The 15,864-nt window shown below is 37.0% G+C and overlaps 1 protein-coding gene across 1 annotated transcript in view; it reads right to left on the bottom strand.

The window, feature by feature from the left end:
- Positions 1 to 15,864, bottom strand: part of ABCA13 (ATP-binding cassette, sub-family A (ABC1), member 13) — a gene marked incomplete at its 3' end in the record, with an annotated part of 190,275 nt that overhangs the window by 165,602 nt on the left and 8,809 nt on the right. The window contains exon 2 of the mRNA XM_011996501.1: positions 3,892 to 3,985. Coding sequence (XP_011851891.1) covers positions 3,892 to 3,985 — 94 coding nt within the window. The remainder of the gene's footprint in view (positions 1 to 3,891; positions 3,986 to 15,864) is intronic.

The following is a 15,864-nucleotide window of genomic DNA, read 5'->3' as shown; positions in this document are numbered from 1 at the left end:
ACTTTCATGTATAGCTCGAGGAAGCAGCAGCGCCCTGGGCTTGTGCCTGTCCACCTGCATGTGCAGCCTGCCCACACCATAGGTGATCACAAGCCTAACTTCAACAGCACAAACAGAATTTTACTGGGACAGACATATAAATAAAGCTTATCAAGCTTTAATCTCTCAAGGTACTTAACAGGAAATTTCATTTTCCTATGCAAATAATCTTAACTTTGGAAGATTATTTATTCTTAGTGAAAATACCCATATATGCAGTTTTTGGCTTCATTGTAAAATTGTAAAACCCACATCACCTTTCCTAAGGTCCTTCTCAGTCACAGCATAAGAATGGGGCCAGCTCTTCCTGTAACAGGACAGACACAGAACATCTTCCACACAGTGGTGACTTCAGGGGTCAGCAACAGTGCCCAGAGAGTGCATTTCCTCGGCATGGCTTCTGTGTCCCATCTCTCTCTCCAGGAACACATCAGGAATGATGGCCCCATAGAGAGTGCTCAATGGGTCAGAGACTGAGGACTTCAGCCCTGGACACATTTTCTCTCCAAGATTAAAGACCTGGCATGGTAACATCAGGTCACCCCAAAACAGTGGGAGGCATGAGGGAGGGGGACGGGCATTTTTTTAATCATCTCCATGTCAGGCCTGGTGCTGAGTGCATGCTCCTGACCGGCTTTCTCTCCAAGCCCTTACAGCAGCCCTGGGAGCCAGGAGAAATTTGCTGTCTTTATAGAGAAGAGGTTCACAAAGGTTGCACGCCATGCTCATCCCCACAGAGTTGATGGGGGGCTTGATGGAGCTTCAACGTGCAGTCCTTGATCACTTTTGACTCCTGAGCCCCTTTGAGACTCTGACAAAGCCTTTCCTTCTGTAGGAAAGCTCATCTGCACACCTCTGGGAAATATTTCCGGTGTTTCTTTGGGCCACATCTTTGTTGGACTGCACTCCTGATACAAAGCAAGAGCTTGATAAATGTTTAAGGGATGGATGGAAGCTTTGAGGATAAGGAACATCATAAGCTGCTCTTTCCATAGGGCAGGACTGAGCTAGTACCACACTGGATGGCAGACTTAGTGCTCTCTATCATTTACAACTAAATCATTCACAATTTTGCATTAGCCACTATCATTTTGAGGCTTCTTATCAGTCTTGATACCAAGTTATCCTCTGGTTGCATGCAAGCTTTTTTTGCCCTGTTTTGCCCATTTCTCCTGCATAGTACTCCTGGTTTGTTTGTTTTTTTTTTTTTATCACTTACCTTTCCTTTTCTTACCCACTTTGCTCTTCAGGCTGTTGCAGCCTGGCCCTCCTCATCCTATCCCTCCAGTGAACTGCCCTGGAGAACTTGTCAGCCCTTATCTACTCCTGCAGTACACAGCAACAGCACCTGTCACTCTGCCATGCCTCCTTCTTTCAATGCTTCCCAGGCAGACTCCAAATCTCTGTTTGCCTTCCAGCACTCTGGTTGCTGCTTATTGTCTCCTCTGTTTATCCCTTGAATGCGCTCTTCCTGAGGCCTATATTCTGGAAGTTTCTCCTTCTTAGGTGTCCTCATCTATGTGATTCCAAATTCATAATCTGATTGATTAGGTGGCTCACCCTGACAATCTCAAGAGTCCCTCAGACTCAAGATGGTCATGCTGAGCACAGCTCCCCAAATCCCCTACACGTCCTGTGCCCTGTCAGTTTGGTGGGAGTGCACTCTCCACTCAACTGTTCCAGTCAAAGACCTCCCTGTCCTCATACATCCAGACAGTTGTTTCTGCCCATCTTACCTCCTTCATGTCCGTTAAATCTGGCCTCTTCCCCCTGCTTCAGGGCACAACCATCTCTTGCCTGGTTACTCCAGAGCTCCACAAGTTGATCTTGCCTTCTGTAGTGTTGCTTTCCACCCACCCCTAATTCAACCTTTTCCAGTATCCAGAATGTGACCCCTAAATGCTCATTTTATTATGACCTTGCCTGAAACCTTCCAATGGCTCCTTCATGTTCTTTGAGAGTTCACCATCCTCAACATCATACAAAGCCCTTTATTTGACCCTGCTCACTTCTCCAGCCATATCTCTGCCTTTTTTGGTTGCACTTTAGGCTTTTGTCCATGCTGTCTGCCCTGCCTAAACAATTTCTCCTCTGCACTCCCTTGTTCTGACAAAGTTGCACATTGCCTCAGATGCCTTTCCTTAGAATGGATTGGCCATCCCTCCTGTGTGCTCACACGGCTCCCTGTGTAAAATCCCATCATGGCAATTTTCCCACTGCATTGTAATAGTCTGGCCCTACAATGAGCTCTGTAAAGGGAGGGAAAATGCCTTGTCCACCATTTTATTCTCAGCAAGGCCTGAAACACAAAAGGCACTCAATACATATTTATTGAATAAATAAATAATAAAGTAGAAACCCTGAAAAGCTTTTATCCTTTCCTAAATGCTATTTTACTCACATGGTTTTACATTTTTCCATTCTGCAACACACAGGAGAATCCCCAAATAACAAAGACAAACTGATAGGAATGGTCCTAATATGTATAAAACCTAAATATAACTGACACACTATTTTGGTAAATCTCAACACTTAATAATCCCTCACTGATGTAATGATTACAGTGTCAATCACATTATACATACAAGTGGTATAGCCTGATAGAGACAAAGCAGGCCATTATTTCTCAAGGAGTGATTTTGTTAAGGTTTCAACGCAGATAAACAAAATGGTTCATCTGACCACTTTCCTGAGGCACAGGAAGTTACCAGTAATAGTGTATCAGAGCATCACCATAACAACTGTTAATATCATCATAGTAATCACTATCATCACCATCATCATCATTTCCATCATTACCTTCACTATCATCACCAACAACACCATCATCACTATCATCACCAACACCATCATCACTATTATCATCTCCATTGTAATCATCATCACAATCATCATTACCTCCACCATCATCTCCATTATCATCATCATCACCATCATTACTATCATCTCCATTATCATCACCATCATCACTATCATCTCCATTATCATCACCATCATCACTGTCATCTCCATCATAATCACCATCATTACTATTATCTCCATCATAATCAGTCTCATCACTATCATCATCTTCATCATCATCACCATCATCACTATTTTCCTGATCTTCTCCATCATTATTATTATCATCTTTATTACCATCAAGATCACCACTATTGTCATCACCATCATCACTATCGCCTTCATCATCATTACTATTATCTCTAGTATTATCACCATCATCACTATCATCATCTCCATCATCACATCTCCATCATCATCACCATCATTACTATCATCTACATCATCATCACTATCATCATCTTCATCATCATCATCACCTTCATTACTATCATCTCTATCATCACCATCACCACTATCATTATCTTCATCACCATTATAACTATCATCACCATCATTATTTCTATCATCATCACCATCATCTCCATCATCACTATCTTCACCATCATCATCATATCATCAGCATCATTATTTTCTCACCACCATCATCATCACCATCAACATTACTATCAGTATCATGCTGATAAACAATGAAATGCATCTCCCACTTACACTTCTTCTACTCTTTCTATATTTGTAATGGCTATTTACCTATTCCCAAACTGTGTCAGTTTTAATTGGAAGAATAAATCTGTGTGCTAGATTGAGTGAACTTGTGTAAATATCACTCTTAAAAGACAAAAACTAAATTGTGGCTTATTGACATATACTCCAGATATGTTGTTATTGTCATAATGAAACCCTATCTATTCATTTTACTCAGCATTCAGAATTTATAAAAAACGAGAAAGAGTGCTATGAGTTTTTTTCTCCAAAGATTAATTCAAAAAGTATATAAAAAGTAAAACTTACAAATATCTCTGTATCTGGGAGGTTCTTGAAAACGAAGTACTGTCAGAATTATAAACAGGATACAAGGCCAGAAGAATTCAGCAAGGAAAAGGACCTAGAAAAATTTTTTAAAAAAACAATACCACTTGAATAAATTGTAAAATATTACAATATTTTCATCTATTGAAGGAGGTCATTGTAATCCCTGCTTTATGTCTCAGAACAGTCATTTGGGACAGGATCCCACAGAAAAGGCCTAGTTTATTTATCATTGCACCCCGATCTGTGACTGTGTCATCTCCTTGTTCTTCTCCCATCAGACCCAGCTTTGCTTCTTTCCTTTTTCTGTACATTTTTATTTATTGCAGAACTTACGACATTAGAGAAATTAAAGAAATAAATAACGTCACCCATATTTCCCATACTTCAACATAGCAACTATTTTTATTTTTCTAATTTCTTTAACGTTTCTGACTTTTTTACCCAAATAGATATTTTGCTGGCTTTGGTGGTAGCATCCACTTCTCATTTTCCTTCTTTTTATGCATATTTTTCAATATTGCCTCATGAGGTTTATAACTATCAGCTTACTTGTTACATAAAATTCTTACCTAATGAATACGCCATAATTCACACATTCTTCTATTAAGGAACATTTTGTGTATAAATAATCTTTCATTTGAATTATTGTCTTAAAATTAGAATAAACTCCTAAAACTAAGATTACTGGAGTAAAATCTCTTGACACAGACTACAAAAGAGCTACTTGAAATGATTGCAATAATTTGTACAACCTTAAATTTTCAAAGTTAAAAGAAAATGAACTGCCATTGACACATGGAATTTAATCATTTGAGGAAAAAATCACCAACTATAAGGTATAGCTCAAAAAATTAATAGAAAAGCCTCAATTATCATAAAATTAATTTTACTGTCATCGTTCTTTACTTGTTTTATGGTGGATAATCTTGTACTGAATTCAGATGACATCATTTTACAAATACAAAAGTTTATAGCCAGACAAAAAATAGGCAAGCTATTGAACAAATGCACAAACAAAAACCTAAAAATCTGCAAGTTAAGAATGCTCCATCAAACACCGAAGAGGATGTCTTACTCTTTCAGATTCCCAGTTATAATGTTTTGAACTAACATGAACTTCTGGTCACTTTGGTTTCTTTATTCTTTGAACTGCCATGGTCATATCCCATTACAGTAATCCTTCCCTGTAGGCAGATCTAAATGTGACCAGATGAGTGGCCTAAAGCCATCAAGACAAAACACAGGTGGAAAAGAGTTTTTCCATCCCTGGTGTAATTAAAGAAGAAAAGAAATCGCCCTCTTTGGCCGAGCATGGTGACTCACACCAGTAATCCCAACACTTTGGGAGGCTGAAGCAGATGGACCACTTGAGGTCAGGAGTTCAAGACCAGCCTGGCCAACACGGTGAAATCCCATCTCTACCAAAAATACAAAAAAAAAAAAAAATTAGCCAGGAGTGGTGGCACACACCTGTAATTCCAGCTACTCGGGAAGCTGATACAGGAGAATTGCTTGAACCCGGGAGGTGAAGGTTGCAGTGAGTCAAGATTGCAACACCCTGCACGCCAGTCTGGCAACAGAGTGAGACTCCATCTCAAAAAAAAATTAAAAATTAAAAATAAATCACCATCTTTGAAATAATCCATGAGGAGGTATTTCTTGTGCCAAAAAGTGCATCATGATTAAAAAGTTCTCTGACACAGTCCTGAAACCCAGTTTCACACATTCTGATAACAAAGAAAATGTCTGCAGATTGCCCTCTGGTTCAAGGGACCACAATTAAACTATAAAGAAAGGTCAAGGACACTCAGGAGATAACTATGTATTTAAGTCATTTTGGTCATTCTCTGTAACAACTTAATAAGTTACAGGAGTATTGGGGTAGGGAGGCGGTGGGGGAAGATTCTATCATTAATTCTGACTGAATATACATAAGCAAAATAAAAAATATACCTCATATTAAATGATAACTTGATAGCATTAAGAAGAATAAACAAATAATTTTCTTGGGTTTTTTGTTCTTTTTCATTTTTAATAACATATGATAGCTATTTTTAAGACAAGCAGTTATAAAGAAAACAGAAAATGGTTTGTAGACCCAAGACTCATATAACCTTTGAATTATAAATATGTAAACAAACATATGTATGGTTGAGAAATTTTAAAAGAACACAAAAATTACAACCATTCTCCTATAGGATAAACTATCTATTTACAAAATACATGTGTATGTATTATGTGTTAGAACCAATTTTCCATAACAGCATTTATAGTTCTACCTTGTTACTTTTAAAGACTACATAATATTCCACTGTAGGATTTTATTTATTTAACCAATCGCTTCATCATGAAAATTTGCATGTTTTTCTCTTTGGGGCCAGTGATATTATGAGGTATTTTTTGTTTGTTTGTTTTTTTATCAATTAGGGTGGTATTTACTTAGAAGAGAAGCATTTCCGCTTGACATTGAAAACTCTCTTAGGAGTATTTCTAAATGTTTTACATTACATGACACTATTAAAATATTACAACTAGGAAAATTTTGCTCAAGTTTGCAACAGTTTTCTTGAAAAGATAAAGGCCATCAAAGTCAGACACATGTGTAGCATGCATTTTGGTCCAAAACCACCAAATATATTACTCTATTATAGTTGATTACAGATAGCAGAACAGCAACATACTAAAACCAATGCACATTATGAAATCAAGTAGATGCAATTCAGTGAATCCCAACTTTTAACTTCATGAGGTTTTATTTTACATATTTGGCTGACTTTTGTAAGTATATCCATGAGGTACCATTGCTAAATGGGATTGCTGCACTAAAGTGTATATGATTTTTAATGTGGATTTTTAATTTGGATGGATATAACCAAAATGCCCTCATTAAAAACTAAACCAATTATCATTTACTCTGATTACACTTTCAATAACACCTAGGATTAACAAACTTAATTTTTTGTCAAGCTGATATGCAAAAACATAATGATAACTTTAATTACTTAGATCAAGCATTTTTCATAATTTAAGTATATAATAATTCCTTGCCTATTAATTCTTTGTTCTTCCAGTTTCCTATTTTTCTATTAAGTTGTTCTTTATTTTTACTGACTTAAAAAGCATCATTTTCTATTTAATTTTTTAGTTAGAGAATTTAGCCTTTTCATGGCTTATAGTATTACAAATATTTTCTCCAATTTTGTATTTGCCTTTTTATTGTCTAAATCGTTCATGCCATTAATTTATCGATCTATTATTTATAGTATCCGGATATTGTTCCCTTCACACCAAGACAACATCATTTAAAGGACCCTGCCAAAGCCAAATTAAAATAGTCAGTAGCAACTCTAAAATCACAAACATTTATCAGTCCAGTCTGAAAAATCAACAGTCTCTAGTTTCAAATGAAAATAATATTGGAAGAAAATCTTATCGTTGAGATCTCTAAGGATCTTGAAATAATAACAGAATTCCAATTAAACCTAAAAAACAGTATCTCAGAGTGTTTTGTTTACAAGCTGGTCACTGGCCCTTCTGAAAAGCAAAAGTGAAAAAATATCTTTCATTGTTCTGAGTCTGAAGTTGCTCCATTCAAGAGAAAAGCAGCCAGACACCAGTTCTGCTGCGTCATTTTCCATTGTGCCTGAGTGAATCACCCTTTCATAAGACTATTTCTCTCCGGGGTGCACAGGCAGCCTTCCCTTTCTCATCACATTTTTATGTGACGTTTTTCTTCTTATGTGTCATTATTATCCTTGAATCTTGCTTAACATTTTGAATCGTATCCCTGTTAAATAGGAATGCTGTCTGATTAATGCTAGGGTTTCACCGTATCTCCCACATCTCAGATCGTCCAGTGCTGACTTCTTAACACCAGGAAGTGACCCAAGCAGAAGCAGAAACTGGCACTTCTGCTATCCAAATGGCACTGACGCAGATGCTGCCACAGGCTCTCCTCTCAAGAAAAATAACCGTCTGGTAAACCTATTAGCAGTTAACAAAATAATGCCCCCCACTACTAAACCACCACAAAGCCCTCCTACTCTTCCAGGAGGGAAGCTCCGACCAGCAGACTGTGGAAGTGCTCAGTCCTGTACCCCGGCGCTTCCCATCCGCAAGGCACTTCTCACCATGAATTTCCTGGATGCCCAGATCCCTGTTCCACTCCCATTCCTCTCACCCTGTGGCCCGAGCATGAACATAAACCTTTCCATTGTTCCGTCAACACAGCTGAGCCACAGTGGCATTTGGGAAGACATTAGCAATACATACAGATGAACATGCACACAAAAAGGACTTCTGCGTAAAATGATACATTGAAACTTCCTCACAGACTTTTTCTTCTTTCAGACAAAATGGGTGGGGTGGGGGAGAGAAAAGAAAATAAATTAGAGGAGGCAGGAATAAACTTGTATTTGCCTAATACAAAAAAACTACCAGAACGGAAAAAAAAAAAAGAAAAGAAAGAAAGAAAGAAAAAATGTTTCTAGAGCAGATTAGATAAGCTTACCATGCTTCAACCCGGACTCAGTTGACAATCTCTAAAGCTATAACAAAGTCCCCTCACAATCCTGGTAACTATCCCCAGTACCCATCCATGGAGATGAGCACCCCAAAGGAGTCTCCTTATCTCCTGCTTCTGATAGAGGAGTTGGAAAAACTGCTACCGAGAATGATCAAATAAACAAGGAAAGGGAACAATGAGGCTGACTCTTGGGGAAGCCTCCAGGACTACATACAAAATGTGAGAAGAATCCAAAGCTGGAGAACAATTTCCGCAACTAGATGAACTGAACATGGCATAAAATGTTGAACAATTTTTCAAAGGAGAGCACAGAGCCCAACTGGTCTAATAAAGGTTGTATTGCATCTCAGATGAATTCCCTCACTCTTCTCCCTGGCCCTCCTGACCATTTCCAATCTTCTCCTTCTATAGATGATTAGAGCATACAGGATATGCTCAGGGATCACACTAGATATTGAGGGAGAAATAAAACTCATCCCTGATTTATTGAAAAGAGAGTCAAGAACAAATATAATACCTGGGCTGAACTCCCCAACCATGGGTGGCAATAAAACAAAGTGCACAGCTCCTATCTAAACATTAGGAAGGAAAGAAACCAACAAAAACAGATAAAGCAAACCAAATAAAGTTATAAAGCATGCCTGGATAAGAAACAACTCAAATAAAATGAAGAATTTCTTTACAAGTGCCTCATTAAGAAGAACACTTTAATAAGGACAAATATTCAGAATACAAGGACTCAAAAAAAAAGATATAAACAAATAAGTGAAAAAAGAGATTGTGGATCTAAGGAAAAACAAAAAACAAAAAAAATCATCACTGTGGAATGTTAAATGATTTACAAACCATAAAAAGAAAATACATACTAGTTAAATTTCAATTTTTGGAATAAGAAACAGCTTACAATAACAACAATGATTTTTAAAAACCTTTTAAAGGCAAAAATATTAAGACACAAAAGCTAATATATTTGAAAAACAAAGACTATACAACATAAGGAAAATTGGCATCCCTAAAGTAAACAATCCAACAAATGGAATAAAATATTTTTTGAAGTTATTCCTCAAAGATATAAGATAGCAGAATTTCCCTGAAATAGAGAAGATTTCATCTGCAGAATGAAAGCGTATACTGTATTTCAGAAAAATAAAACAAGTCATAGTTAAACTATGGCCATTAAACTTCAAGCTATTGAACTTCAAAAACAAAGACTACTACAGGCGTCTAGACAGACAAAAAAAAAGAAGGCAACTCACTAACAATAAGAGAAACAATTCAGTCTGGCCTTAAACATATCCTCAAAACATTCCACGTTAGATGCGAATGCATCAATATTTACAAAGTTCTAAGAGAAAAAAGTAGGATTAAGAAAAATGACAACCAACAAAATGGCCTTTAAACAACAAATTTTGCAAACACATATGTATATATGTTTGTGATATATATAGAGAGAGAGGGATTGATATATTTGATTTCAAAAAATGCTATATGTTATTTAGAATGGATACAATTAAAATATAAGGACATAGAATCGTTAAAATTAAAGAGACGAAAAAGATATGGTAGACAAATATTAAACAAATTAGTTATGTTAATATCACACAAAGATTTTAAGACACAGAATGTTGTTATCCTTGTCAATATATAAGGATATCAATCAATGATTGAGAGGATTAATACATAACAAAAAGATTGATACCAAAAAACTATAATAATGTAATGCATGTGTATACTTAATAATTTAGCCTCAAAATATATAGCACAACAATTGCACCATATTACAATATTATATTACAGGGAGAAAATTCTGAATTTACTTTCACAGGAGGAGAATCCAATACCTACCTCACAATAACTCTCTACAATAGCAAGTATTAATCAAAAAAGGTGTTTTAAAATAACATATGATTTGTATTATCAACAAAAGATAAAGTATCTGGGGGAAAATTTTAACTAAAGTATGTGCAATTATTTCATGAAGAAAATTATAAAACTTTATTGAAAGACAGCAAAGAGAAGCTAAATATATGAACAGATGAATATCATTACTGCATTAAAAAAAACGCCATACTGGATAGGCACGGAGCCTCACACCTGTAATCCCAGCACTTTGGGAGGCCGAGGCGGGCAGATCACGTGAGGTTGGGAGTTCAAGACCAGCCTGACCAACATGGAGAAACCCCATCTCTACTAAAAATACAAAATTAGTCGGGCGTGGTAGTGCATGCCTGTAATCCCGGCTACTCAGGAGGCTGAGGCAATAGAATTGCTTGAACCCAGGAGGCGGAGGTTGCAGTGAGCCAAGATTGCGCCATTCTGCTGCAGCCTGGGCAACAAGAGTGAAAGTCCATGTCAAAAACAAAACAAACTCCGTGTCATAAAAATGTTAATCCTACCCAGATTGATCTATAGGCTCGATGCAATTCTAATGGAATTCCTAAAAGGTTTTTGTTTGTTTTACTTGTTTTGATTTTGCTGCTGTTATCATACTTAATGAGCTGATTCTAGAATGTATTTGGGAGAACAATGATCAAAAATACCCAAGACAATTTTCATCAACAGGTTGAAAGAACTTGTCTTTTCACATAACAAAGTTATGTAAAATAATAGTAATTAAAACACCATGCTATTAGTTTGTTAATAAGCAAAGTAACCTATGAAACAGCCTAGGAATAGAGCTGTGCATATTTGGAAACTTGACATACGAGAATGGTGGTTGACAAATCAAAAGGAGAATAATTTCTTCTGCAACAAATTGTGCTATAAAACTGGTTATTCTGAAAGTAGAGATGGAGGGGTCAGGGATAGATTAGGTCTTTGTCATCATCACATACAAAACTCTAAATGTGGAAAAAAACAAAACAAAAACAAAAAACTTCTAACCTAGGCAACATGGAGAAACCCCATCTCTACAAAAAATACAAAAATTATTCAGGCATGATGGTGTGCCCTTATAGTCCCAGCTACTTGAGGGGCTGAGGCAGGAGGATTGCTTGAGCTCAAGGAGTTAAGGCTACAGTGAGCTGTGTTCTCACCGATGCACCCCACCTGGATGACAAAGTGAGACCCTGTCTCAATAAAAAATAAAAGAAACTTTCTTTTTATTTTTTTTAGATAATCTTGCTCTGCCAACCAGGCTGCCATGCAGTGGCACGATCTCAGCTCACTGCAACCTCCACCTCCCAGGTTCAAGTAATTATTCTGTCTCAGTCTCTCAAGCAGCTGGGATTATAGGCATATGCCACCATGTCTGGCAAAGTTTTGTAGTTTTAGTAGAGATGGGGCTTCACCATGTTGGCCAGGCTGGTCTTGAACTCCTAACCTCAAGTGATCTGCCCTCCTCAGCCTCCGAAAGTGCTGGGATTACAGATGTGAGCCACCGCACCCAGCCAAAAGTAAAAGAAACTTCAGAAAAATGTTCAGAAGAAAACATACAGTTTTCTTTATGTTTTGTTTATGCTTAAATAAGACACAAAAATCATAAACAAAAGAAACAAGCTATTTACAAATTTAAAATCTCTGTTCTTCAGTAAAGCCATCTGAAGAGTGGATAGACCAACCATAGACTTAGAAGGATCCATTTCAACATATATAACTGACAATGGAGTGTCTGTAATACCTATAAATGCCTACAAATCAATGAGTAGGAAATGATAGAATCAAACACAATCAAAAGAAATGATCAGATAGGAGCAAAATATGAACACCTTATATGATGCGCAGTTTCAGTAGTACTCAAGCAGATGCAAATTAAACCCCAATGAGATCATCATTTTACACCCACCAATTCGGGAAAATGTAAAAAGTCTGACAATACTCATTGTCAGTGACCATATGGATAAACAGGAACTTTGGACAGCAATTTGACAATATTAGTAAGCTAAATCCAGTAATTCAATAACCATGTAGTAAATGGAACCATATTAATTTTGTTAGATTAGACTGGTTTCAACCTTAAGAAAACCATATGATTTAACCAAATACACAGTTGTTAAGAAGGGATTATATACGTGAACCAAGCGGTATGCTCAATGCTCAAAAGTGTTTACACAGCATTCATCGTTTTTGTGAAAGAAAAAAAAAATTGGAAGTCATGCAAAACCCATCAATGGGAGAATAGATCAATAAACTGTGGTGTACTAAAGCCATAAAAATAAGTGTTTTCACTCATTCATTCATTCGGAATTGTGTACCACGTCAGGCACTGTTACAGGGACTGGGGAAATAGCAGTGAACCAACATGACCTAGTTTCTGTCCAGAAGGATAGAATGAATGTCCTTGTGAAACTAAATGAAGCAGAGCCATACACAACTCCTGAATGAGGCTTTCCTGGGAATTCAGACGTGAAGACCAAGCCCTATCCTTAAGTAGTTCGTCCACATAACCATGGAGCATTTGCAAGCACTTGCTCATTCATTATTTCATCCTCACAACAACCAGTGAGATAGGTAATGCTGTGCCAGTTTTACATCTTGCATGTCATAAAGTTATTATTTCGTGCAATATCTTGGAACTAATTTGTGATGGTACATGGACAGAAGCTCAGGCCCACAGATTAAATATGTAATTTTCCATCTGTCTTGAACAAACAATTTCCAAACTGAGTTTAAATACGTTTTTAAATCCTCCAAGTGGCTCATGGGGTATGTTTATTTGGTTGCAACTATAAACCACAAATAATAAAATGCTTAGGTACAAAAATAAAATTGTAAATGAATAAGAAAGAAAGAGAGTCTTTCAAAGGGAGGAGCTAGCCAGAAGATCTCATTGTCTGAGAGAAGAGGAAAACACCATAAGTTTAGAATATCAAGGAAGCTAAAGTAAAGCACATAATTAGTCTGTTGCCCTTGTCTCTGGAAACAAAGGGCTTTGAAGGAAGCATGAAATTCTATTGTGTCTCTTTGGGGCATTTGGGGCCTCCAGATGCCAACCTCTCAAAAGAGGGGACTTTCCCAGATGTATTTTGAAGTTCTTATTGTTAAGCACTGCAGGAAAACACAGTCCAGTGTTCACACAAGGGGTTCCAACAAAGCACAAGTCAAAGCTAAGAGAGAGTCCAAGTGCCAAATAGCAACTATAGTTACAGTTGATCTGCCTAGATCCTTTGCATTTAGGAGTCCAGGCTTCCAAACGTCTCTCCATCAAAGTCCAAAATTCCTTCCCCAAGTAAACTTTTTGCAAACCTTTTAGTTAGTTGGATACTGATAGAAAGAAATAAACCAATTTTTTCTTCTTTCTCTCTTTTTTTGTGAGAAGTAGCGTTGTTTTTTGGCTTTCTATTGAAAAATAATTGCTTTTCTTTCAAAATGCATTCAATGAACACTTATTTAGCACTTTCTCAAACATCGAGGTAGAGACTTTGGCATTATAAAGATGAATGAGGAATAATTTCTCCACTCAAGTACTCAAAGGAGACACACAAATAATCAAAATGAAGTATGAACACTGAAAGGAGATGCATATTGGTATAACCTTTCAGGAAGTCAAGTAAGCAAGATGTTTTAAAATTGTGAGATGTGCATGCTCTTCGACCCGAAGATTCTCATTTGATAGATTTTTCATGAGGAAACAATTGGGAAAGTATCTAAAATAGGTATAAAAGAGTTATTTTAATATTGTTTCAACTGCAAAAAAAAACTAGAAATGAAGCATCAGTCGTTAGGGTATTGATACAGCATTTTCAGCTAACCACAACTATTTTTAATGGAGCTAAATATATACATTTATGGACATTTTTTGAATCGACAATTATTATGATCGAGTTAGAATGTTTGCACTAGTGACTTAGGACGTAGTGCTTTTTCTGCCATGGCTGAGTGCAGGTACTCTATGGAAAGCCATAGCCACAAGGAAACTAGCAGGGAGGTAGGTATACAGGACATCAAGCAGTATACTCCTTCCACTGGCTCCCTGGAGTCAGCCAAGAAGACTCCAGGGAATGAGGAAAGAGGAATGGTGAGAGATGCTCTCATCCCAAGCTCCTATTTATATTTAAATGGAAATATAACCAAAACACCAATGGAATAAATTATTAAGTCAAAATGTCTCTAAAATATAATTGGTAAGTAAACATGTTTTTAAAAACAAATATTTCCTAAGAAGAAAGAATAGCTATGAAAAATTCTAATGCTACAAAATATTAGAACATAGTATGACATTTCAGTGCTTTAAAAAATGTAAAATTGGTGCAAAACAGAAATGTAAATATACGCAGTGGCATGGGAAGTCCAAAAAGAGGCCCTACTACTTTTATTTTATAACAAAATGACCTTTTATGTATAAGGAGGTAAAAAAGAGTGATTTAACAATGACATTAGGCTATTTGAATGGAGACTTTAAAAAAAAAAAGATAAATTAAAACATTATACAACTCAAAAGTAAATGAAAGTGTAAAAAAGGGTAAATTTAATTTTAGTAAAACAAAAAGAGAGCAGAAAATTGATCAAAGCTATGGATGAGTGAAGTATAATTTCAGCAGTTTTGAAATTACAAAAGACATGTTTCAAAGAAAATGAAAAGATGATATTTTAAGATATACGAATTGTCAAGTCTGAACACTAAAAATAAGAAAAAAAGAGGATAACTAAACAAAGAAATACTTGTCATGCATGTAATCACCAGGCTTCTAATGACACAACTGGAAAGAATTCGATGGGCAAGTTATATAAGGAAAAAATAGAGAAAAAAGTTAATTCTTACACTAACTCCTTAAAATAGAAAACCAAGTAAGCCTTAATACATGTACTGTTTGCAAGTACAGACCACACTGAGTCAAGGACAATACAACACTGGACGCATCGACTGGCTTTACATGAACTGTGCATCCCTTCTGAGCAGATGCCAGTCAACAGATGGGATGAACCCAAAAAGGGTTAGTAATTCGAGTTCCCTTTGGATTTAGCCATATTACTACTTAGAATCTGGGGTTTTTTGTTTGTTGGCTTTGTTTTGTTGTTGGTGGGTCTTGTTTGTTTGTTTGTTTGTTTCATTTCATTTTGTTTTGTTTGAGGTGAGGTCTCACTCTGTCACCCAGGCTGGAGAGCTGTAGGGGGATCGTGACTCACCACAACCTAGAACTCCTGGGCTGAAGCAATCCTCCCGCCTCATCCTCTCTAGTAACTGAGAATACAAGCGTGTGCCACCACATCTGGCTTAGAATTTATTAAGAGATGTCCAGCATCTGCTGGGCATGGTGGCTCACGCCTGTAATTCCAGCACTTTGGGAGGCCAAGGCAGATGGATCACCTGAGGTCAGGAGTTCGAGACCAGCCTGGCCAGCATGGTGAAACCCCATCTCTACTAAAAATACAAAACAAACAAAAAACAGCCAGGCATGGTGGCTGGCACCTGTAATCCCAGCTACTCAGGAGGCTGAGGCAGGAAAGTTGCTTGAACCCAGGAGGTGGAGGTTGCAGTGAGCTGAGAT

This window comes from Mandrillus leucophaeus, unplaced genomic scaffold (assembly GCF_000951045.1).
Source record: "Mandrillus leucophaeus isolate KB7577 unplaced genomic scaffold, Mleu.le_1.0 Scaffold517, whole genome shotgun sequence".
NCBI classification, from domain to species: Eukaryota; Metazoa; Chordata; class Mammalia; order Primates; family Cercopithecidae; genus Mandrillus; species Mandrillus leucophaeus.
This window is presented reverse-complemented; position numbering and strand designations above follow the sequence as displayed.